General features: G+C 40.4%; 2 protein-coding genes across 4 annotated transcripts; one reads left to right on the top strand and one right to left on the bottom strand.

The window, feature by feature from the left end:
- The first annotated feature begins 227 nt into the window (after window positions 1-227).
- atp2a1 (ATPase sarcoplasmic/endoplasmic reticulum Ca2+ transporting 1) lies at window positions 228-12,899 on the top strand. 2 transcript variants are annotated; one of them, XM_058418220.1, is made up of 24 exons: window positions 228-380; window positions 503-640; window positions 1,322-1,339; window positions 2,092-2,174; window positions 3,610-3,714; window positions 4,513-4,651; window positions 5,380-5,460; window positions 5,604-5,689; window positions 5,873-6,170; window positions 6,659-6,825; window positions 7,522-7,610; window positions 7,696-7,798; window positions 7,891-8,022; window positions 8,239-8,364; window positions 8,455-8,673; window positions 8,911-9,022; window positions 9,150-9,373; window positions 9,643-9,863; window positions 10,030-10,232; window positions 10,421-10,506; window positions 10,703-10,836; window positions 11,515-11,632; window positions 11,716-11,833; window positions 12,618-12,899. In XM_058418220.1, the coding sequence occupies exons 2-24, from the start codon at window positions 523-525 to the stop codon at window positions 12,653-12,655; spliced, it is 3,018 nt and encodes a 1,005-aa protein (XP_058274203.1). In that variant the 5' UTR covers window positions 228-380; window positions 503-522; the 3' UTR covers window positions 12,656-12,899. The 2 variants fall into 2 exon arrangements, with proteins under 2 accessions (XP_058274203.1, XP_058274214.1); XM_058418231.1 differs by lacking the exon at window positions 12,618-12,899 and adding an exon at window positions 12,166-12,258.
- Window positions 12,900-14,810: 1,911 nt separating this feature from the next.
- Window positions 14,811-24,104, bottom strand: rabep2 (rabaptin, RAB GTPase binding effector protein 2). 2 transcript variants are annotated; one of them, XM_058418245.1, is made up of 13 exons: window positions 23,764-24,104; window positions 23,001-23,171; window positions 22,778-22,866; window positions 21,830-22,171; window positions 20,942-21,037; window positions 18,224-18,322; window positions 17,928-18,041; window positions 17,761-17,839; window positions 17,636-17,647; window positions 17,466-17,521; window positions 17,106-17,204; window positions 16,548-16,664; window positions 14,811-15,883 (listed from the first exon to the last, which is right to left on the bottom strand). In XM_058418245.1, exons 1-13 carry the CDS (start codon window positions 23,798-23,800, stop codon window positions 15,779-15,781), a joined length of 1,416 nt encoding a protein of 471 aa, XP_058274228.1. In that variant the 5' UTR covers window positions 23,801-24,104; the 3' UTR covers window positions 14,811-15,778. The 2 variants fall into 2 exon arrangements, with proteins under 2 accessions (XP_058274228.1, XP_058274238.1); XM_058418255.1 differs by lacking the exon at window positions 17,636-17,647.
- Window positions 24,105-24,553: the final 449 nt, after the last annotated feature.

Genomic DNA, 24,553 nt, shown 5'->3' with positions numbered 1-24,553 from the left:
CTTCCATCCTATACTGACCATGTATGTTCCAAAAACAGACACCATTTTCAGACCCCTGCTTCAAGGCTAACCCCCTCACACACACAAATACACTCGGGCCCACAGTTGCTGCCAAATTACTCCAGCCACCTCTCTTCATCACAGGCACTGCCCCTTCTCCATATACGTGCCACCTCAGCCAATAGGAAGACTTGTGAAAGTGTGCCTCTAGGAAAGTGGCTTTGGGGTGTCTTTATAAAACCGTACGGAGATAAGCAACAATTAGCACTTTCTGTCAGCCCAGGGAGGAGAGGAGGTGAGCGAGAGAGGGGAGAGAGAGAGAGAGAGAACGACTGGGGCTGTTGATTTTGTCCCAATTTCCACACTTTTAGAAAGTGTTGGTGGGTAACACAATTTTTTAAACTCTACTGGAATTAGACCGATTTTTTCCACTTCATGGTGGATTTTTCTGAGCTCTAAGTTGGGATCTGACCTTTGGTTGTTGTATTTTTTTTTTGTGAAGCCTCCCCTTGAGCTGAGAGGATGGAGAACGCACATACTCAGGAGCCAGGTGCATGCCTGACCTTCTTTGGTGTCAACGAGAACACAGGTCTCACACCTGACCAGGTCAAGAGGAACCTGGCCAAGTACGGCTTTAACGGTGAGGGGCACATGAACGTATGGATGGATGGGTGGATGGGTGGATGGATGGATGGGTGGATGGGTGGATGGGTGGCTGGATGGATAGATGGAGGTTTATATGAGGAAAGAGTCATTGAAAAGACCAGAGAAATTGTTTTTTTAGATAGAGACCTCATTGTCTTCTCAGTCTTGTAGGCCAAGCAAACAAAAAAATTTGAATATGGAAAAGAAATAAATTAGAAACTGTATGCTCATAGAAATGATTTGTTATTTGCATTGGTACCTGTGGAGTACACATCTAACCTAACATCTGTTTTCCAAGCTATCATTTATTTTATCCAATCTTTAAGCCTAGAAGTCTGGATGTAAAATTACTTATTTATTTTATTTATTTATTTTATTTTATTTTATTATTTTTTTTGGGGGGGGGGACCTAAGCCTTCTTGATGAATGATAGTAAAAGCAAAGAAAGGGTGAAATATTAAGCAGTGATTAAATAAAATACAGAGCTGGTCCAGTGTCCCACGACTAGGACATCCAGAAAAATCAACTATCTTTACTTAATCATATTAGTTTATATAAATGCTGTATTTCAAATGCTTAACCATAATAATTACCCAAGACAATAATGAATATGACTAATCAATATTTTGCATTATTTCCTTTATCCCCCCTACTGGACTGAACTGACCAATCACAGAGCTGCCTGCTGAGGAAGGTGAATATTTTTTCTCTCTCTTTTAGGTTTTTGTGTGTGTTTACTCTGCTCCTTCTTGCAAAATAATTTTCCAAATTATTAGCTGATATATAGACTAAGGAATAGTAAGAAATAAAACATGACAAGACACACTTATAGGAAAAAAAAATCAATGTGACATAAAGAGAAAGGTCATTACAACCTTGACGTTTATTATTATTTTCCAATAACAGCAAAATGTTTTATTCCTCTTATACCACAATGATTTGCCAATGATGTTTTAAAAAGTTTATTGTTAGAACAATTAATAACTTTTCTCAAAATTAATAAGCTTCAAGATATGAAATAATTAAGAATTAAGAATTAATAAGCTTTTTATATGTATGTTGAGCATCTGCCAGTTCAAATTCCTGTGAATGAGACGTTACTATAGAAATAAATAATTATGTGTATCTAAAAAAATGTGCATTAATTATACCCATGAATATGAATGGCAACCAAATCTACTGTCAGAGCTGCTGTTACAGAAAAATAACTGATACCATCTTGACCAATCAGATTCAAGAAATGTATAGCATTGTGGTATAGCACAAATATAATAAACACACTAAAGAAACATTGTACAAGCCAGAACTTATAAAATTGAAAAGAGCCATCTAACATTTACAAACTTTATTACCTTGAAATTAGATTGTAGCATTAAATGCAGTGTTCAGTAGTTTCAGCATTCCCGAATGCAAATATTGCATGTACACTTTCTCACTTTCTCTCAGGTAAATCAATCTGGGAGCTGGTGGTGGAGCAGTTTGAGGATTTATTGGTCAGGATCCTGTTGCTAGCTGCCTGCATCTCTTTTGTAAGTAAATCCAAATCACCTCCTTTTAAAATATGTTTTTTTATTCAAATGATAAAAAACATTATGAACATAACAATAACGTATTGAGCTGGATGTATCCGAATTGAAAAAGCAAGCTGTAGTCTTCCCCTCATTTTCCCCCCATAAATAGAACACAAACAACATTTACCTATCCTTTACAGGCCATAAAGAAAGGGACTATTGTTGTAAGTGAGGTGCCAAATGTGGGTGTGTAACGCACTTAAAAGGAAGCTGGACTTCATACTGAGACACAGATACCACAGTTAACACTGATGTGAATGGCAGGGACACATTTGTCGCATGCCCAAGCCCTACTGTCTATCAAAAAGTGACCTCTTCACCCTTTAGCCCTGAGCAAGGCATTGTGGGTAAACTGCAAGTTCAGAGGCGTGATGTATGGCAGAAATGTTTGACTTCACAGGGATATAGTTTCACACATGCTACGTACTATTTTAAAACAGATCTGACAATTTTTTAGAAGATTTTAGTGCATGTGAAGATTTCAACATGTCTCTATAGGATTTTATGGCAAATCTATTCAGGTCTGCTAAAGAGAATGGAACATTGGTGTACTGAGATTTTCAGGTTGGCTATAGTGTATGTCACAATGATTATTGGCATAACTACAGTTGCTGACCTTTCTGTTCTGACCCTTTATGATACCCCTTATGACAATTCTGGTATAAATCTATGTATGTTATGTGTTGGTCTGCTAATAACCTACTTTACCTGTTACAAAATGGTCACTAATCAAAGTGATCAGATCATCCTGTCTCACTCTACTACTTCTAATTTGTTTTGAAGTGTCATCATATGGGTGACTATGCAACACTAATTGTCCTCTGTGCCAGAACAGCTGACATTATGGCTTTAAACAACTGGGAAAAAGAGAGAGAGAGAGAGAGAGAGAACAAAGGGAGGGGGTAAAGAAAAAAGGAGATCATTATTTAAAGCCAGGCTGAGGAACAGAACCCCATATACAAAAGGTCAGGTATGGAAGATACGAGGATTACTTGGTAGAGAGACAGAGATAGAAACAAAAAAGAGAGCAAAGGAGAGAAAGAATGTCAGAGAGCTGGTGTTAATGTGTCATAAAGCAAGTGCTGCGTGTGAGAGATTCAGGAGGAAGACACAATGAGCCAAGGCAGCTGTCTGTTTTCACAGAGAAACAGACAGACAAAGAGAGGGTGGAATTAAAGTACTATCCCATGCAGGATATGTTCAGAGAAGATGGACCCATGAAAGATATATGAATAATGATTCTGACAAACTTTAGCATTCTGGACCAAATGTATTCTTACTCCCTGCTTTACTAGGATGGAGAAATAACACCTTACACTGTAACACACACACACACACATAGGTTATTGGTGTTATGATGCTAATCTGAGGAGTTTTTCTCATTGTACCTCAGGTTCTGGCCTGGTTCGAGGAGGGTGAGGAAACTGTAACTGCCTTCGTCGAGCCTTTCGTTATTCTGCTCATCCTTATTGCTAATGCTGTAGTCGGAGTTTGGCAGGTGAGGTCTCTCTCTCACACACACACATACATACACACACACACACACACACATACACGTGCACACAGAAAAAAAAGATGTAAGTAGTTAAAATATAATTTAGCACAAAAAGAAGTTCAAAAGCCTGGAAGAGGAAAAGCATAAGCTGCATGAGGTTACTGCCAATAATCATTGTTCTAGCCAATATGTTGACCATAGTGCTGTTTTGATCATTAATGAAAAGATTAACAATAATAACATACAAAGAAATGCCCTCAAACACACTGCAAAACATCTTATTGATGATATGGGCTGTTTTTCAGCATGACATCCCCAAAATCTGATCCCCAGTATCTGATTTTTGGCCATAGACAGTCTGAATACAATATTTTAGTAATGGCAACCTCAGTCATCATATATATTCAAAACATGGAGTTTGAATTGAAGCAGGAACTCCATAGGTACAATAAGTACAAACCTAAAAATATGAAGGACTAAAATGTTGATGCTATATGAAGATTCATTATCACAGTGGTTCCACAATGGATGTGTCTATACATCTGCAGTGATTAGAAAGGGAATGTGATATCTTTTTTGTGGTGTAACGTTCAAATGTTAATCCCAGTAAATCCTTAAGCTCCTGAAGGCTTGTAATAAAGTAGCCGTATCGACATGGAACAGAAGGCTGGTCAGATTTCAGTAAGGCCCATATGGACAATGGCTCATATGGAAACTATGCATACCAGGGGAAGAAGAAAGGCTGTAAAGAGAGGGGGTGGAATATAGGAACTGACTTTGCATGAATACTTCCTTCCTCAGGAGCGCAATGCTGAGAGCGCCATTGAGGCTCTGAAGGAGTATGAACCAGAGATGGGCAAGGTGTACCGAGCTGACAGGAAGAGTGTGCAGAGGATCAAGGCCAGGGAGATCGTCCCTGGAGACATTGTAGAAGTGTCAGGTACACATACACACACACACAAACACACGTGCAAACACATCACTTGCTTCAGTGAATAAAAACTAAAATTAAAATTAAAACACAGACACAGATAACTAATATGGCCACAGAGGATACTCGTGTCCTTGAGAGAGTTAAACTATTCTTTTATGGTAATCAGAATAAGTGTGTGCGTACATGTGTGTAAACAGGAATACAAAGAAAGAACGAGAGAGGGGGAGAATAAAGGGATCCAAGAAGGTTAAGAGATCTCATCAAGAGCACAGTCAAAGAAAAGCTGGTGTATAAATATGGCCCAGCACCTGTCTTCCACTTGCCCCAATCTCAATCCCCCCTCTCTCTCTCCCTTTATCCCTCTCTCCTTCTCTTTCATTCTCCCACCTGTTCACTCCTTTCTCTCTGCGGTCAGCTGGTTTATGGCTTTTTGCAGACTCACTCCATATATACTGATCAGGCTCAGTCTTTTCCAGTAAATTCCCAATAAATGAACTTATTTTATATATCTATTTCTGTGTAACTATGTCATTAATAAATAATAGACATTTTATGGGATTACATTTATCGTGACCCTCCAACCAGTTTCAGCTAAATATCTAGCTAAAACCTACTCATTGAAGCCATATTATTATTATTATTATTATTATTATTATTATTATTTAGAAGTAGTAGAAGTAGCAGTACTAATATAGTAGTAGTAAAGTGTGTGCATGTATTTCTCTTTCCTGCAGTTGGTGATAAAGTCCCTGCTGATATCAGAATCACTTCTATCAAATCCACAACTCTGCGTGTTGACCAGTCCATCCTTACTGGTACAGGCTTCTAGACATATAACATTAAAGACATTAAGCATCATAAATGCTGGCAATCTGTCATTCCGTCAGACATTTATACATACAGTGAAGTCAAATATTAATATTAACCACCAATAAACACTCCAAACTGTCTCTTCTAGGTGAGTCTGTGAGTGTGATTAAGCACACAGAGTCTGTGCCTGACCCCAGAGCCGTCAATCAGGACAAGAAGAACATGCTCTTCTCTGTGAGTCTCTCTTTCATTTTAGACTCTGCTATATAACATCACCTTTTATCCATTTCTCTTTCAGAGTATGTAACTACACATCTGTTTATCAGCTTTCACCATCGATGCACACTTCTTCATTTCTATAACCTATCATCTGCATAAATTCCCATTAACTCACCCATTTCTGTCTAAACTGTACAGGGCACCAACATTGCTGCAGGAAAAGCCATCGGCGTAGCCGTAGCCACCGGCGTCTCCACTGAGATTGGAAAGATCCGTGACCAGATGGCAGCCACTGAGCAGGAGAAGACACCACTGCAGCAGAAGTTGGACGAATTCGGAGAGCAGCTCTCTAAAGTTATCTCGCTCATCTGTGTGGCTGTTTGGCTCATCAACATCGGCCACTTCAACGACCCCGTGCATGGCGGCTCCTGGATCCGTGGCGCCATTTACTATTTTAAAATCGCTGTGGCCCTGGCTGTGGCTGCCATCCCTGAGGGTGAGAGACTAAAGACTACTGTACCTGTATAATTCTTCATTCTGATTGGTGAAACAGTTGCAGTACAACAGAACCACAGGTTTATATTAACGCATAATTGTAGTAACAGCTAATTCACAGGGAGTTGTATGGTAGATGCTTCACATAACCTAAGCCGAATTATTATAGCTATTTAACATTTATGGAAGGAGTCAAAGCATCAGTGCTTTGTAACAGTACATTTTCCACCACAGGAAAGTCTTCAGGACATTTTGCTCTTATAGATTTCTCAGTAACAAACTATTATTAACTGCTATAACAGATAACAGCAACAAAACTGTTTCCTACTTGTTCCACAACATTACATTTACTATAATTTAAAAGGAATAAACCACATTGAGATTGCTGTTATGGGAAAAGAATCAACTTCAGGGAGGGAACAGTAGATCTGCTTCACATTCCTTATCACACTTTATTAATACACACCTGACCTGCTTGGGTGCTGGTAGGTCTTCCTGCTGTGATCACTACATGCTTGGCTCTGGGCACAAGGCGTATGGCCAAGAAGAATGCTATTGTGCGCTCTCTACCCTCTGTGGAGACTCTTGGCTGCACCTCAGTCATCTGCTCTGACAAGACCGGCACTCTAACCACCAACCAGATGTGCGTGACCAAGGTGGGTAAAAGATATGAATACATACTCAATTACAAAAACACACACACATACACAAGGTGAAGTTTGGTAAGGTAAGGTTTAGTTAAGTTAATTACATTTGGTTAGATTTGTGTAGGTCATGCTTCATTAGAAAAAAATTGTCAAAGATCAGTTGGACTGTTAATAACTCTAGCTGTCTGAAGAGTATTTTTTTTAGACATTCCTGAAATAGAGATGCTGTGTTGTAAGCTTTTATTTCAAGGTCCATGGTTCTATGAACCTTCAGACAAAAGATAAATATGAACAAACCAACAAGCCCTGAAGGCAGGTTATGCAGGTTAAATTTGGTTTACCTCTTATTTGTTTAACAGTATACTTCTGAAGGAACAAATCTATTACAATGACCAAACATTAGTCCATTGCAAGATGGTTTGATTGATACAATGCACATGTCATAGGGAGGCCTATAATTCTGGAGGTGTCATCTGTACTCCTTGTAGGTTAGTTGCTGCTGGTGTTTGGTAGCTTGGGAATTAACAGGTTTCTGTTGTACTGTATGCTTATTAAAACTGGTGTCACTTTCCGATAAATTAAATAGGGTTCAGAGCAGAAAAAATTAGACAAGGGACAGTTCTTTTGTTTTTGCAGATCACTGAGAAAGATGGGTCATCTTTCAAATTTGTTATATAATATAATGCCAACAAACTGTCTGTTTAGATGTTCGTCATTGAGAAGGTGGAAGGGGACAATGTGACACTTGATCAATATGATATCTCTGGCTCAAAATACACTCCTGAAGGAGAAGTGTAAGTAAACAACAAATTACTGGGCAGCTATAAACAAAACAAAAACTAAACACATACTGAATATGGAAACTCTCATTTTCTGCAGAACTAAAGGTGGTCTACCAGTGAAATGTGGACAGTATGATGGGCTGGTTGAGTTGGCTACCATCTGTGCCCTGTGTAACGACTCCTCTCTGGATTATAATGAGGTCAGCACTTTCTCAAACACACACTCGGTCAACATTTTTGGTCTGTATACAGCTCCAACCGTTTCTATTATAAAATGTATTTTGTCTGATAGTCTAAGGGAATCTATGAGAAGGTGGGTGAAGCCACTGAGACTGCACTCTGCTGCCTGGTGGAAAAGATGAACGTGTTCAACACAGAGGTCCGTAGCCTGTCCAAGGTGGAAAGAGCCAATGCCTGTTGCACAGTAAGTATGATTACAGTACTGTTTTATTATATTATCCCACCTCTTCATGGCTTAGAAAAGTGACAAATAATCCACTAAGCCTCAATTCTTAAAATTTTTACAGTTCAAAACTATGCATATTGATATAAAACCCTTATAATGGTTATTTGACTGTTCTTCAGAGTTCTAGCTTTCTAAAAGTGTTCTTCTTATGTCCAATTATGTTACCTTCACTAGGTAATTAAGCAGCTGATGAAGAAGGAGTTCACTCTGGAGTTCTCTCGTGACAGGAAGTCCATGTCTGTCTACTGTTCTCCAGCCAAGTCCTCCAAGGCATCTCTTGGCAATAAGATGTTTGTCAAGGTTAGTGCACTGCCCGACAGACATTTACAGCCAAAATATAAAACAGAACCTTACACTTGATGAACTTACTCTTAACAAATCTTTATGTAGGGTGCTCCTGAGGGTGTGATTGACAGATGTGCGTATGTGCGTGTGGGAACCACTCGCCTACCCCTGACTGGGCCAGTGAAAGAAAAGATCATGGCTGTGATTAAGGAATGGGGAACTGGCCGCGACACCCTACGTTGCCTGGCTCTGGCCACTCGGGACTCCCCTCTGAGGAAGGAGGAGATGAATCTGGAGGACTCCACCAAATTTGTTGACTATGAGGTGAATAGATGGATGGATGGATGTTCTAACAAAAATGCAGTAGAACCTGATGAACATCACTGATCAAATATACATTTGTTATGACAAGACATAATAAAACCATGATATTCTGCTAGGCTCTCTTTTTCCATCTACTATAAGCACCCTAAAATAATCATAGTTTGTTCGATGTTCTCTATACAGGCTGTTAAGCTCCAAGCTGCACCAACCTCACCATGCTTTTTTTATGTTCCTCAGACTGATCTCACCTTTGTGGGCTGTGTTGGCATGCTGGATCCCCCTCGCAAAGAGGTCATGGGCTCCATCCAGCTGTGCAAGGCTGCTGGCATCCGGGTTATTATGATCACTGGTGAGAAGCGGCATTCTACATATCGACTTCAAACTCCTTTTTAATCTAATCTCACACTGTCATGTTTCTGCTCCTTTCTTATCCCATTATCAGCCATGTATAAGTACATCTTCTCCCTCTCTCACAGGTGATAACAAGGGTACTGCTGTAGCTATCTGCCGTCGCATCGGCATCTTCGGAGAAGATGAAGACGTCACTGGACGTGCTTTCACAGGTCGTGAGTTTGATGATCTTCCCCTGACACAACAGAGAGAGGCGGTGCGCAAGGCCTGCTGCTATGCCCGTGTTGAACCTTCTCACAAGAGCAAGATTGTGGAATTCCTGCAGAGTTATGATGAGATCACTGCAATGGTGAGATGGCTACAACATTCTTATGGCATCTGCAGCAATAGATTTTTTTATGTTACAATTACAGTATATTAATTAATAGTAATAATAATTAGTAATATTAATTAACCTTCATGCTGCATACATAGAATTTAACCCATTTTAACTGTAATATACTAATAATATATCCTCGTTTAAGATATAGATTTATACTGTATGTAGTCAGTTGATAAAGAAATAAATATTTAAACATGTTCAGCCTTTACAAATAAAATTTCAATGCCCTTAAACAGACTGGTGATGGTGTGAATGATGCCCCTGCCTTGAAGAAGGCAGAAATTGGTATTGCCATGGGCTCTGGCACAGCCGTTGCCAAGTCAGCCTCGGAGATGGTCCTGGCCGATGACAACTTCTCTTCTATCGTATCTGCTGTTGAGGAAGGTAGAGCCATCTACAACAACATGAAGCAGTTCATCCGCTACCTCATCTCCTCCAATGTTGGAGAGGTCGTCTGGTAAGTAATATTATCCCATAATCTCAGTTCTCACTCTGAACGGGTCCTGTGTTACTTTCCTGTGTTCACACGTCCCTCATGACGATATCAAGCAATCTTCACATTCAAGACAAATTTTTACCCTACTGGAACTATTATAAACCTCACATTTCTCTTTCCTTCTCAGTATCTTCCTGACTGCTGCTCTTGGTCTGCCTGAGGCCCTGATCCCAGTTCAGTTGTTGTGGGTCAATCTGGTCACTGATGGTCTTCCTGCTACTGCTCTGGGCTTTAACCCCCCTGACCTGGATATCATGGGAAAGGCTCCTCGTTCTCCCAAAGAACCACTCATTTCTGGCTGGCTCTTCTTCAGATACCTGGCCATTGGAGGTACCTCCATTAATATACAGACAGATAATAATTACAATGTGGAGTTGTCTGTACAAGCGGCTGGCCTTTATTTTTTAATCTCACATAATCTCTCTCTTTTTTACATTATCTTTAATGTCACATTCCACAACCTCCCTGTTGCTAGTGTAGAATCTTAACCACTGAGCCACTGGTTATCTGTCCTTCAGGTTACGTTGGAGCTGCTACTGTGGCTGCTGCTGCATGGTGGTTCATTTACTGTGAGGATGGCCCAATGGTGTCCTTCTACCAGCTAGTGAGTCCCCAAATAACTACCACATAACTTCACTGATTCCTAATCCTTATGTAATCCTGTATTGCACACAAAAGTTGCTTCCTTTGCTCCAACCATGTTCTAAACTCATTAAATGTCATATTAATGACCTATGCAAGCTTACAAAAATTAGCAAATTTTACCTGGCTTTTAAACCAGATGGCTTTGTGTTCCTCAGTCCCACTTCATGCAATGCACCGAAGACAACGAGGACTTCGCCGACATTAGATGTGAGGTGTTTGAGTCTGCTCCCCCGATGACCATGGCTCTGTCTGTTCTGGTCACCATCGAGATGTGCAACGCCCTCAACAGGTCAGACTGAAACAACCTCTTGATGCTTTATTTCTACCACCTTAACAAAACTGCTCAACAATCATTCATTCAATTAAAGAAATCCTGTCATACAAAGTACAAAGCATTATTCAGGTAGAAATCCATGTCAGCACTGACATAGCCAGCCTGGAAATTCTACAGATTATGGTTGAGTGCAATAAGGTAAATATTTTAGAAAAGTTTTCCAAGACATTTGAAATAAGCTAAGTAAGATTTTAAGCACAGTTATGTCTTGTATGTCTTCTTTGTGTGCAAGCGTTTTACTTAAAAGTACCCAAGTACAAGAGTTTTAGTGCTGTTGTTATACCAAAAAATCTGACTTTGACGATATCACATTTTTAATTATAATTTAGTCGCATGCAAATTTCTAGTTTTTAGTGATGTGCCTAAGTCTCAGCTTCCACACTATTAAAAATCACCCTAAAGAACAGTGAGTAAAGATTCTTAGTTCAAAACAGAGAAAATACAAAAGGCAAAGCTATTTGCAATCTGTTTATCCAACTATTCATATTGTAATACATAGGTTTCCCCCTGTCATTCACATTTTAGTGTTTAGATACACTAAAAATATATCAGCAGAGGGTACGCCAGGATTAGGTTTGGAACCTGTGCCTTAATACCTTGGTATCCTGGATAACCTTTTGTGTGTGTGTTTAGTTTGTCAGAGAACCAATCTCTGGTGCGTATGCCTCCCTGGAGCAACCTCTGGCTGGTGGCTGCCATGTCCCTGTCGATGTCCCTGCACTTTATGATCATCTATGTCGATCCTCTCCCTGTGAGTCCCACTGCCAATTCAATTCCACTAAAGACACAATTTGGACACATAAATTTCTAAACTGTTTCTCTCTTGCACTACAGATGATTTTCAAGCTGACTCATCTGACTCTGGATCAGTGGATCGTGGTACTGAAGCTCTCTCTCCCCGTCATCCTCATCGATGAGGTGCTCAAGTACATCTCTCGCACCTACTTGGAACGTAAGTGAATGAAAACACTCCTTATCACTCACTATAAATCAGTAAAACTGATTATACAGAACAGTTATATTATAAAATATTCATAAATGCTCAAGATAGATTCTTCATTCAATCTTATTTCTTTAAATTTATCTTTAAAAGGTTCTGTAACAATTTCCCTAATAACTAAACGCTAATTTACTAGAATTCTCCCTTCCTACCTTTAAAAATGTGTTGACCTGAATAATTTCCCTCCTCCTTTTCCTGAACGTCACCGACTCTTTCACCTCAACTACCTGACGTTTCTTCCTTCCCTCCCTCCTCCTCTAATCACCTCCACGATTTTATTCCAGCCTAATCCTGTTCCCTTCACAATACCTGTAACAAAGCAAGGTATCCCACAATCCTCCCCGTCCTTTTATTAAGCTTAAGATCTGTCTTTGTGTTCCTGTGTGCCAAAAAAAGACTGCTATGTGAGTATGTATTTTAGCGTTTTACCGATGCATTTTTATCACGGTTGCGCATGAAATATTCAACATAGTGGTGTGACTTGATGTTGCACTGTCCTAATGTAGTCTGGCTGATGTGAACCTTGGAAATGGCAATTCATATTCAGCATACAAAAGGATATGAAAGTGTGTTTGAGTGAATATATGACTGGCGAAGTCTCCTAAGATTAGATGTAGTGTTTGATTATTTCCATTTGCATGAAGCACTTACATGAACATGGCTGATTAAAGTAATGGTAATGAACCAAACCTTGTGCACAAGTGGTGTCTTATTTGCGTGCCTTCTGCCTCTCCAGAGAAAGAAGAGAACCTGGTGGCTAAGAAATGGGACTAAGTGAAGATAAAATGAGAAAGAACTGGCTTAAAAGAATGAGCACAATTTCCCATCAGGAAATGAACAACAAACATTCAAGCAACTAACAGTAAACAAGTCAACATACCTGAAAATACAAAAAAAAAGGGAAGAAAGTAAATGTATAAAACACACAATGTTCTGTGAATATGAATGTGATCTAAGTTTATGTATTTAAATATATTAACATTATAACCACTATAACTAATATTTTAAGGATTCTATTCCTAAAAAATAAAAAATATATTTCTTAATAAAGATATATATTTAAAAACATTTTTTTGCTTCTGTTCTGTATGTTAAACCGGTTCAATTCTAATACTAGGAGATTAAGAAAAATGCTAATGTTTAAGAAACTCCTATAGTGTTCATACACTATATTGCCAAAAGTATTCGCTCACCTGCCTTGACTCGCATATGAACTTAAGTGACATCCCATTCCTAATCCATAGGGTTCAATATGACGTCGGTCCACCCTTTGCAGCTATAACAGCTTCAACTCTTCTGGGAAGGCTGTCCACAAGGTTTAGGAGTGTGTTTATGGAATTTTTGACCATTCTTCCAGAAGCGCATTTGTGAGGTCACACACTGATGTTGGACGAGAAGGCCTGGCTCTCAGTCTCCGCTCTAATTCATCCCAAAGGTGTTCTATCGGGTTGAGGTCAGGACTCTGTGCAGGCCAGTCAAGTTCATCCACACCAGACTCTGTCATCCATGTCTTTATGGACCTTGCTTTGTGCACTGGTGCACAGTCATGTTGGAAGAGGAAGGGGCCAGCTCCAAACTGTTCCCACAAAGTTGGGAGCATGGAATTGTCCAAAATGTCTTGGTATGCTGAAGCATTCAGAGTTCCTTTCACTGGAACTAAGGGGCCAAGCCCAGCTCCTGAAAAACAACCCCACACCATAATCCCCCCTCCACCAAACTTTACACTTGGCACAATGCAGTCAGACAAGTACCGTTCTCCTGGCAACCGCCAAACCCAGACTCGTCCATCAGATTGCCAGATGGAGAAGCGCGATTCGTCACTCCAGAGAACGCGTCTCCACTGCTCTAGAGTCCAGTGGCGGCGTGCTTTACACCACTGCATCCGACGCTTTGCATTGCACTTGGTGATGTATGGCTTGGATGCAGCTGCTCGGCCATGGAAACCCATTCCATGAAGCTCTCTGCGCACTGTTCTTGAGCTAATCTGAAGGCCACATGAAGTTTGGAGGTCTGTAGCGATTGACTCTGCAGAAAGTTGGCGACCTCTTCACACTATGCGCCTCAGCATCCGCTGACCCCGCTCCGTCAGTTTACGTGGCCTACCACTTCGTGGCTGAGTTGCTGTCGTTCCCAAACACTTCCACGTTCTTATAATACAGCTGACAGTTGACTGTGGAATATTTAGGAGCGAGGAAATTTCACGACTGGATTTGTTGCACAGGTGGCATCCTATCACAGTTCCACGCTGGAATTCACTGAGCTCCTGAGAGCGACCCATTCTTTCACAAATGTTTGTAAAAACAGTCTGCATGCCTAGGTGCTTGATTTTATACACCTGTGGCCATGGAAGTGATTGGAACACCTGAATCTGATTATTTGGATGGGTGAGCAAATACTTTTGGCAATATAGTGTATCTGCATAAATTTTGTAAATGTAAATATAATGCAGGGGTGCCCTGGAAATAGGCCCTTTCCAATAGCCTTATCCAAAGTGACTTGCATTTATCTCATTTATACAACTAAGCAGTTGAGGGTTAAGAGCCTTGCCCAAAAGGCCCAATAGATCTGGAATGTGAATTTATGACCATAGAATCAGTAATCCCATATCTTGACCAATGACCCCATAATTTAAGGAAATATTCAGGGGAAATGCTTGGAATATTCCAACTACTGGAGCCAAAAGCAAATACTAAGCAAAAAAAATTATTAGAACATAAAATTCTATATCAGATTTTAAATGAGAAGGAACCGATTGATTATTTTTGACAGAACATCTGTAAACCCTGGCACACAACATGTCTTGGTATAAATGAAGTGTTCTTCTAGAGGTGCACGGACATCTGAAATGAACTGTATATGTCCAGCATATTCTCACTTACATATAGTGTATAAAGATGACACAAGGGTGAAAGATAAATGCAGACCAAATCCACCACTCTTCTTTTGGGCATAAGGGGGTTTTTAATAAAACATGTCCAAGTAGAACACAAAACCAAACAGAAAATACTCGCTGTGAAATGCCAAATGTTAATTTACAGTGGTATGATGTATGAAGCCAATCATGGCAAACAACATGATAAATATTATCATGGTACTGAACTCATGCATTTACAAGACTAGTGTCTTGGCCCCAGATTAAGCCTAGTGTTAATTTACTTTACATGGAGTCATAAGATAATATCAGGTCACAGTCTAGGAAAGTTCATATATAAAGATATTATTGTTCCCTGCAATAAAACACGCCTGAGGAGGTCATTTGTGTCTAACTTTGGGCAGGTTTACACGGTGAAATGCCCATGTTAACCGTTATTATAAATGTACAACAATAAGTTGTATCAGATTTATACTTTCCCTACAGCACACTGCTGTAACAATAACCGCTTAGGAAAATTTCATTATTGCTTATTTTTTGCAGCATCGAATGGTATCAAATAGTGTGCCACTTTTAGAAAGATTTTTCAGTTTCTGATCATTTAGCTGGTGACAGATATGAAAATGAGGAATGTATATAATCTATGTAAGAGTACGCATGTGAAAGGTTTAGTAAAAGGATACTGGCCAAGTGATACTCACCCTCCATTTTAATGTACAGTTACTATAATCGAGTTGATGTCTGGTTAGTTGACACAGTGTCAAAGACTTGTTAAGTTCATCATCCGTTAGGTCTAACTTGCTGAGATTCAGCCGTATATTGTAAAATGCTTCAGTTAGTAAGCCGTGTAAGAGAACAATGTCCACTGAAACGGTAAAATAAGCTGGTCTCCTAAATTTACCACAGTTAATAATAATTGGTAGTTTGCTAGACTCTGAGCATGATCTGGGTTCATTTCTGTGGACATAACATAAAGAGATCCTTTTCACTTTGGTCCAGAGAAAGGGTGATAATGTCCTACTGGCTCAGGTGGCACTGCTGACTTGCTCACTTTCTTCTTCAAGTGGTTCTCCAAGGATGCGCCTGACTTGGTCCAGAGATTCTGCCTGACGAATCTGCTCCATCCTCACCTGAAAAAAGATTTCAGCAGCTGACATGCTTGGGTGGAAAACTGCTAAATGATTTAGGCAGAATATCCATTGAATATATAGTCCATGGAGCGCGCTCAGCTACCTTGATCTCTCGCAAACAGAAGGGCAGGTTACAGGGTGCATTTTGATATTGCGTTTCATTAGCTTCTTAGCTTGATGTAATTCACGGGCTAGTTAGCATCAGCTAGACACATTCTTAAGAACTTTCATGTTTGTTTTTAATCACCCAGAAATCTACCTAAGCTGAAAAGGCTTATAAACCATAAACTATTAATTGCTAGTGTTGGCAAAGAAAAATGGAATAGAAGAAGATTTAGGAGGTTTTTCATTGGTCAGCTTTAAATGTTGTTGTTGTTCTTTTGGCTGCTCCCTGTTTGGGGTCGCCACAGTGGATCATTTCGTCCACACGTTTTGTTTTGGCACAAGTTTTACTCCGAATGCCCTTACTGACGCAACCTGCCTTGGGACTGGCACTGAGCGTTAACTCTTCAGTGGCTGGGTTAGCTCCCTGCCCAGGATTCGAACCCGGGCCACGGCAATGAGACCACAGGATTCTGCTGCTGGTCAGCTTCATATAAAAGCACTGATATTAAAAAAGAACCTGTGTATGAATACCTGGCCAAATGAGCAGATATTAGGTTACCTGTAGTGACTGCGAAAGCTGCACAAAGTCTCTCTGTACAGCCTGGCTGGTGTCCAACTGACTGCGCAGACTGATCACCTGACTGCGCAGCTCTAAACATTGATCCTGTATCACCGCCTGAGGGAAAGAAAAGAGAAACACAATTTGCAAGTGTCAAATCGTGAGGCTTTGTTGAGCACAAGAAGTGCTTTATTTACTGTAATACATTGATCCATAGTTTGAATCACATACTGAACTTATATTTTTTTTATTCAACACTTATTAAATAAAAACAAATCTTGGATTAAATAAAACAATCTAAAAGTTGTTAAAAAGCATTTGGGGGAAAAATAATTCAATATTAAATATACTGATGCAATTTTCTATATACAGCAGTTTTCCAAATCTGGATTTCTAAATATTTAGGTTAATATTTTTTTATAATATTGTTCTTTTAAACTTTTAAGCTGTGATTTCAACCTTTTGAATTTGTTTTAATGCTCGGGGAGAGTAGGTGAGTGGAGAAGGTGGTGGAATTAGCTCCACATGCAAATACACACAAATGCCAGCTCCAAATACCTTGTCATGGCTCTGGGTCTTGATGTCCCTCTGGAGATGAGATAGGGCCACCCGGAGGCCTTGCAGCTCAGTGCGACATTCCTGCAGCTCACCCTCCAACTACAAAATCACAGAAACCCACATACATGAACATATGATGGACATATAAACGTCTTCATCTCCTTGTTCTTATTTTAATACACTGGAATACAGAGACACTTTCAGAACAAATTAAAATGTGTACACATCACAAGTTCAACAGCTTTTGTTACTGCAAGATGTATCACATGATCATCTGAAGTAGTAAAATTTGCATGTCCTTTCCTGTTTGTGCATCTTATGAAGCTCTATTATGGTGTAATACACTCGCAAAACACACACCTTTTCTTTATTGCTTTGGATGCGGTCGGTCTCTGTTTTAAGGCTGGAGAGCTGGACTGAGGATTACAAACACACACACATACACATCATATATAAACATGATGTTCTTTGTTAAACAGCCACTCAGTAGGTATATATACGACAAAATCGTAAAGATTTATTCAACTTACCCTCCAGGACCTCTGAAGGAGCAGAGAAAGAGCAATAAGTTATTATAAGCAGCAGTTAAACATACAGAAGAAAACAAAAAGCACTCATTGTGTAGAACAGATCAGAAACCATTAAAAGTACCAACCACTCTCTTCTGTACGCATCTCCAGCTGCTCCCTCAAGTTCACAATTTCAATACGCAGCCTCTCTTCTGTGTGTGCTCCCTACACAGACAAAAGCCAAGTAAATTTATCTTAGACACACACACACACACACACACACACACGAACAGACACAACAGAGGCGTGTTACCTGTAGAGTAAATAATTCTGGTTGTTCATCCCCAGCTATGCTTTCTTCCATCTCTCCCCCTTTCAACCTGGACAGCTCACTACATACTCTCCTCTGAGACAGAGACAGTTCCTTCTGCACACAAGAGGGGCAGTTTCACCAAACAATACCCCCAAGCATATATGCATAATTGTACAAACATGCAAGACTACCAATATAGGAGAATCTTCCAAATGACTACAAGTAGATGCACATCTTTCCTCACTAACTGACCCAAAAGGAACATTTTGCTCAATGCATCATCCATCCATACTCACCAATCTGCTCTGTACAGTGCTCTGTGATTGGCTGAAAGATTTCTGCAGTTCTTGGAGGAGAGTCTCAGAGGTCTGCACCTGGGACTGCAGCACTGCCACCTGTGTCACACACACACACATAATTCATAAGGTATAACTACTCCTCCATTATCTTGAGCAGAACCTTGAACTTGACCAAAGCTGAGGTCTAATATCAGATTTTTTTTTTGCATCGTCCACAATACCCACAATAGATATTTAAATTAATAATAGATAATAAACCTATATATTCACAGATCAGGCATAAAATTATGATCACCTGCCTAATATTGTGTTGGTCCGTGCTATGGTATCTGGCACCAAGATAGCAGCAGATTCTTTAAGTTTCAACTTACAGGATTTAAAGGATACTTTTGATAAATACTGACCACTGCAGACCAGGAACACCCCATAAGAGCTGCAGTTTTGGAGATGCTCTGATCCAGTCTTCTAGCCATCACAGATTGACCCTTGCCAAACTTACACAATCAATCCTTACGCTTGCCCATTTTTTCTGCTTCTAACACATTAACTTTGAGGACAAAATGTTCACTTGCTGCCTAATATATCCCACTCACTAACAGGTGCCATGATGAGGAGATCATCAGTCTTATTCACTTCACCCGTCAGTGGTCATAATGTTATGTCTGTTTAGTGTATAATAACCATTTTATATATATATATACACACACAATATCTCACAAAAGTGAGTACACCCCTCACATATTTGTAAATATTTTATTACATCTTTTCATGTGACAACACTGAAGAAATGACACTCTGCTACAATGTAAAGTAGTGAGTGTACAGCTTGTATAACAGTGTAAATTTGCTGTCCCCTCAAAATAACAACACACAGTCTAAACCGTTGGCAACAAAAGTGAGTACACCCCTAAGTGGAAATGTCCAAATTGGGCCCAAAGTGTCAATATTTTGTGTGGCCACCAGAGTGTCAATATCTTCAGTGTTGTCACATGAAAAGATATAATAAAATATTTACAAAAATGTGAGGGGTAAATATATATATATACACATACACACACACACACATATATACATATATATATATATATATATACACATACACACTATATTGCCAAAAGTATTCGCTCACCCATCCAAATAATCAGAATCAGGTGTTCCAATCACTTCCATGGCCACAGGTGTATAAAATCAAGCACCTAGGCATGCAGACTGTTTTTACAAACATTTGTGAAAGAATGGGTCGCTCTCAGGAGCTCAGTGAATTCCAGCGTGGAACTGTGATAGGATGCCACCTGTGCAACAAATCCAGTCGTGAAATTTCCTCGCTCCTAAATATTCCACAGTCAACTGTCAGCTGTATTATAAGAACGTGGAAGTGTTTGGGAACGACAGCAACTCAGCCACGAAGTGGTAGGCCACGTAAACTGACGGAGCGGGGTCAGCGGATGCTGAGGCGCATAGTGCGAAGAGGTCGCCAACTTTCTGCAGAGTCAATCGCTACAGACCTCCAAACTTCATGTGGCCTTCAGATTAGCTCAAGAACAGTGCGCAGAGAGCTTCATGGAATGGGTTTCCATGGCCGAGCAGCTGCATCCAAGCCATACATCACCAAGTGCAATGCAAAGCGTCGGATGCAGTGGTGTAAAGCACGCTGCCACTGGACTCTAGAGCAGTGGAGACGCGTTCTCTGGAGTGACGAATCGCGCTTCTCCATCTGGCAGTCTGATGGACGAGTCTGGGTTTGGCGGTTGCCAGGAGAACGGTACTTGTCTGACTGCATTGTGCCAAGTGTAAAGTTTGGTGGAGGGGGGATTATGGTGTGGGGTTGTTTTTCAGGAGCTGGGCTTGGCCCCTTAGTTCCAGTGAAAGGAACTCTGAATGCTTCAGCATACCAAGACATTTTGGACAATTCCATGCTCCCAACTTTGTGGGAACAGTTTGGAGCTGGCCCCTTCCTCTTCCAACATGACTGTGCACCAGTGCACAAAGCAAGGTCCATAAAGACATGGATGACAGAGTCTGGTGTGGATGAACTTGACTGCCCTGCAGAGAGTCCTGACCTCAACCCGATAGAACACCTTTGGGATGAATTAGAGCGGAGACTGAGAGCCAGGCCTTCTCGTCCAACATCAGTGTGTGACCTCACAAATGTGCTTCTGTAAGAATGGTCAAAAATTCCCATAAACACACTCCTAAACCTTGTGGACAGCCTTCCCAGAAGAGTGGAAGCTGTTATAGCTGCAAAGGGTGGACCGACGTCATATTGAACCCTATGGATTAGGAATGGGATGTCACTTAAGTTCATATGTGAGTCAAGGCAGGTGAGCGAATACTTTTGGCAATATAATGTATATATATATATATATATATATATATATATATATATATATATATATATATAAATAAAACAACGTTTGGGGCCTCCTGGTGGTCCAGCGGCAGGCTCCCTCAATCTCATTGCTACGGGCCGGGTTCAATTCCTAAGCAGGAAGCTAACCCAGCCACTGAAGAGTTAACTCTCAGTGCCAGGCCCAAGCCCAGATAAAATAGGAGGGTTGCGTCAGGAAGGGCATCCGGTATAAACCCTGTGCCAAATCGAAACATGCGGACCAAATAACCTGCTGTGGCAACCTCGAACAGGGAGTAGCCAAAAGAACAACAACATATATAACAACATATTCTCTCAACAGTCATAAAAGAGTCAAGTTTCTCTACCTGTTTCTGGGTTTCTGTCGTCTGAATGTCCAGCTCTTTCTCAAGTTGTGCCTTCTGCTCTCTCAAGTGGGTTAATTCCTCCTGAAGTTCTGACACCTGTTAATCACAATAACACAATGAACCACATCTGCACAGTGACCAGATATTAAAAAGGTGAGCACAAGATTGATGTTATTAATAACAACAAATCTACCAAAGCTCATGGATGTACCACTGCAACACAAAGCTGCACAGCTATAAGTGTTGATCAAAGACTGAAGACTATATTTGGACTTAACAAACAACCTCAATCTAGAAAAGAAAAACCCAGCACTTCCCTGTATTAGCTGCTGAGCAGGCCGGCACTTGTGAAATTCAACCACAGCATCGCTGATCCCGTATCAGACTAATGATTTCCTTCAGATCAAGTTTGACATTAAAACAGAAACACTATTTTCTAAAACAGCATACACTGAAGTGTTCTTATCCTCTTACTCCACAGCTATTTGCAATGATTAAACTGTATGTATTAGCTACTTTCTAATCAATTCATAGTTGCATTTAATGTTGCAGAACATCCACAAAACAATTTAGTTCCTGTTACTGTTTACAATACAAACAGCTTCTCTTTACACTACAACCGGCTTCTCTTTTTTCAACAGGGCAAAAAAGGTCATGGTATTTTAAAGTCTGATTGTTTCCGATCTCAAAACTAGCATCAGAAATTTAGTTAAATCTCTCACCCACTTTTAAGCCCATGCACTTTATCAGAATCAACAGCTGTTTATATATGTCGACTTTGATTAATATACAAAACCTGCTACATATACGGCTGTACTGGAAAATGCTTCAAAGTATTTGAAAGAATTCTTCACTACAAAAACCAAACAAAAAAGCCAGTGTACTGACTTGTGCCTGGAGTCCATCCCAGTCTGCGTGTGTGACCAGACGGTGTCCTGGTGGGGGTAGGTAGATAGCTTCAGGCACAAGGGTTCCTGTCGAAACCAGGGAAGCGGTGTCATCCTGAGGGGGCATGCGCCGGGGCAGGGACGGGGTATCCAGAGAGAAGCAGGACAGAGAGGAGGAGTCACACTGCTGTGTGTAGAATCCTTCCATATGGAGCCCTGTACTCTCTGCATCAGAGGGCTCGGTTAGCAGTTCCTGAGACTCACAGTCTCCTGCAGCACACTCGTTCTTTAGCCTGTCACTAGGTGGAGAGGCGCTCTCAATCCTTCCCTTCTTTATGCTGTCCTACAGTTCAAAAGAAAACAGACAGTAAGGTTACGCAAAGTGCTGGAAGGACGAATTGGATAGACAAGTGGTCTTTCAGGGTTTGCATTAAAGACACTAGTGTTTTTCAATCTGCATTATATCTTAATGTATTGGGTATATGTGATAAACACAACATGAACTGCCACAAGCGTGAATGTCTAACAGAAAACTACTTGACATACTTTTCCAAGAATTCCATCTTTCCAAGATTCTTGATTGAAATGTATTTGTAAATAAAATTGCAAATGTGTATAATTCATTATCTTTAGAAATAGACCTAATTTTAAGAAAGTGTGAGTAACCAGATTAACATTTCACTGTACTGCTTTATCATTGGAACAGATATGTAAGTGTTATGGTTCTAATAATAATAATAATAATGGTGATAATAAAACACTAAATAACATTCTAGTAAAGAGGAGTTTGTTCTTTTTTTAAATTACAGCTCTGGGAAATTGCACATACACTGCAGACGCAGACGTTGAAAAATGCTGAAGTATTTCTTTAAAGGGCAAACTTTTTACGTCATGCCCTGCTCAGACAAACAAACAATAAATTCCTACATAAGCTCTCACACACACACACCCTGTTTTCTGGACTGAACCCTGCTCTCCTCCACTGAGCACGCTCTGATTGTAGGGCAGATATTCTGGCTTCATACTGAGAGGCTGTTTCTGAGACAGGAAGAGAAGAAAACAAAAGTCAGAGAGAAGAGAAACACAACTATTTTCAGCTTACATGATCCGGCTGTAGCGAAACCATAAAAATTTGCTTAACGTTCCCTTTCACTTTCTCTTCTGCTCCTTACCTCTCATAGCCTCGTGAAGTGACTGTATCTCCTGGTCACACTGTCTCTGCAGGTCCTGTAGCTCCTCCTGTTTGCTCAGCTCACAGATCTTCGCCACTCCCTGCCAGTGCTCCAACTGCGCTCGGCACTCGAGTAGCTGGAGCTGTACATTCACCTCATCATCAGGCAATGCTGATGAGAAAAACAGAAAGACACAAGCTCAAATACTGACCCTGTACCTTTCTTAAACCTTTTCAAATTCCTGTTGGACACATGGACTTACACACTATCTGGCCAGCTTTCAAGCAGACATGTTTTAGGTGCTAGGTCACTACCTACTGATTAAGAGTATTGCAAATCAGATTAGGGTCAAGCTGTCTCTGCCTTATATATCTTTTATATACAATAACTAAACAGTAACATAATAGGATTAAAGGTCTGGTTGATTTAATCCAAGCTGGCACTGGAAGAGAAGAATCGTCATAGACACCTGTTGATCACAGAAGCTTAGTAGATGCTATACGACACGTTAAAGCTGGATATATTTTTCACAATGCTCTCCTTCACATTAACGTTCCAGATGTTCCAGCTGTCAAATGTTCCAGCTGTCAAAGGAAATATTTCTGGAATTTCACAGCAATTACAGCTTCAGCCGCTTGTTATGGCGCAAATATCACACAAAAAAGGAGGATACACTCCCGAAAAAAGACGACAGAGTAACTTTGTTTACAACAATAAGCGCCTTGTTTGCTAGCTGGATAACGTCTTAGGTTAGTTTACATACCAACAGACTGGCTGTCCTCTTTGCTCGTCACCTCCATGCTCTAAAACTCCTCAAACACGACACTTCAGCATTGTTAGTATTATCTGCCCACACGCATTTTGATCCTGCTGCGTGTTAATACTGCGAGTTCAGCTGAAAATCCACTAAAAAGAAAAAGAAAACGTCCACAAGTGCACGCAAAATGTGTTCAGGAAACAACTTTCCCCGGTTTAACCCTGCGGAAGTGGCGTCACCATCCTTCCTGCAGGCTAGAGCTCGGCTCGCGAGGAAGATTAGGAGCAAGGAGGGTTTTAAGTCCTTGTAATGTAGTGAGCGGGTTTATTTCTCATCTCAGCTTATTATCTCAGAATATAGACTATGAAAAGGCTGTTCTAGCGCCAGCAGGCTAATCTAATCTGTCCAAATATTAACAGTGCAGGGTCATTCAAACCTTGTGTACAGCGCACGCGCGCGCGCACACACACACGCATTGCTATTTGGGTAATTTCAAAATCCCCCTCAAAACCTTCCTGGTAAAATGATCAGTTTACATACACAAAGATATCATTATTACTCTACTACTATTCACAGTGTTATATAACAATATAACAGTGCAACCCAATGTTTCCACAGAACTATCTAGAAGTTTAGGAACAGGGCGGTCACACTGTGTGGATCTGGCAGCAAGCTTGTTCCTCATTAAACAAGCAGAAGTCTACGCCTGTGGTGCTGCCAACTTGTCTCGTCCTTCTTGTTGCAAAATGGAATGCCTGAAATACCCTTCATATATGCTTCATACAGGAAGGAAGCT

This window comes from Hemibagrus wyckioides, linkage group LG02 (assembly GCF_019097595.1).
Source record: "Hemibagrus wyckioides isolate EC202008001 linkage group LG02, SWU_Hwy_1.0, whole genome shotgun sequence".
Classification (NCBI taxonomy): Eukaryota; Metazoa; Chordata; class Actinopteri; order Siluriformes; family Bagridae; genus Hemibagrus; species Hemibagrus wyckioides.
The sequence above is the reverse complement of the archived record's forward strand: the minus strand, read 5'-3'. Positions and strand labels throughout refer to the sequence as shown.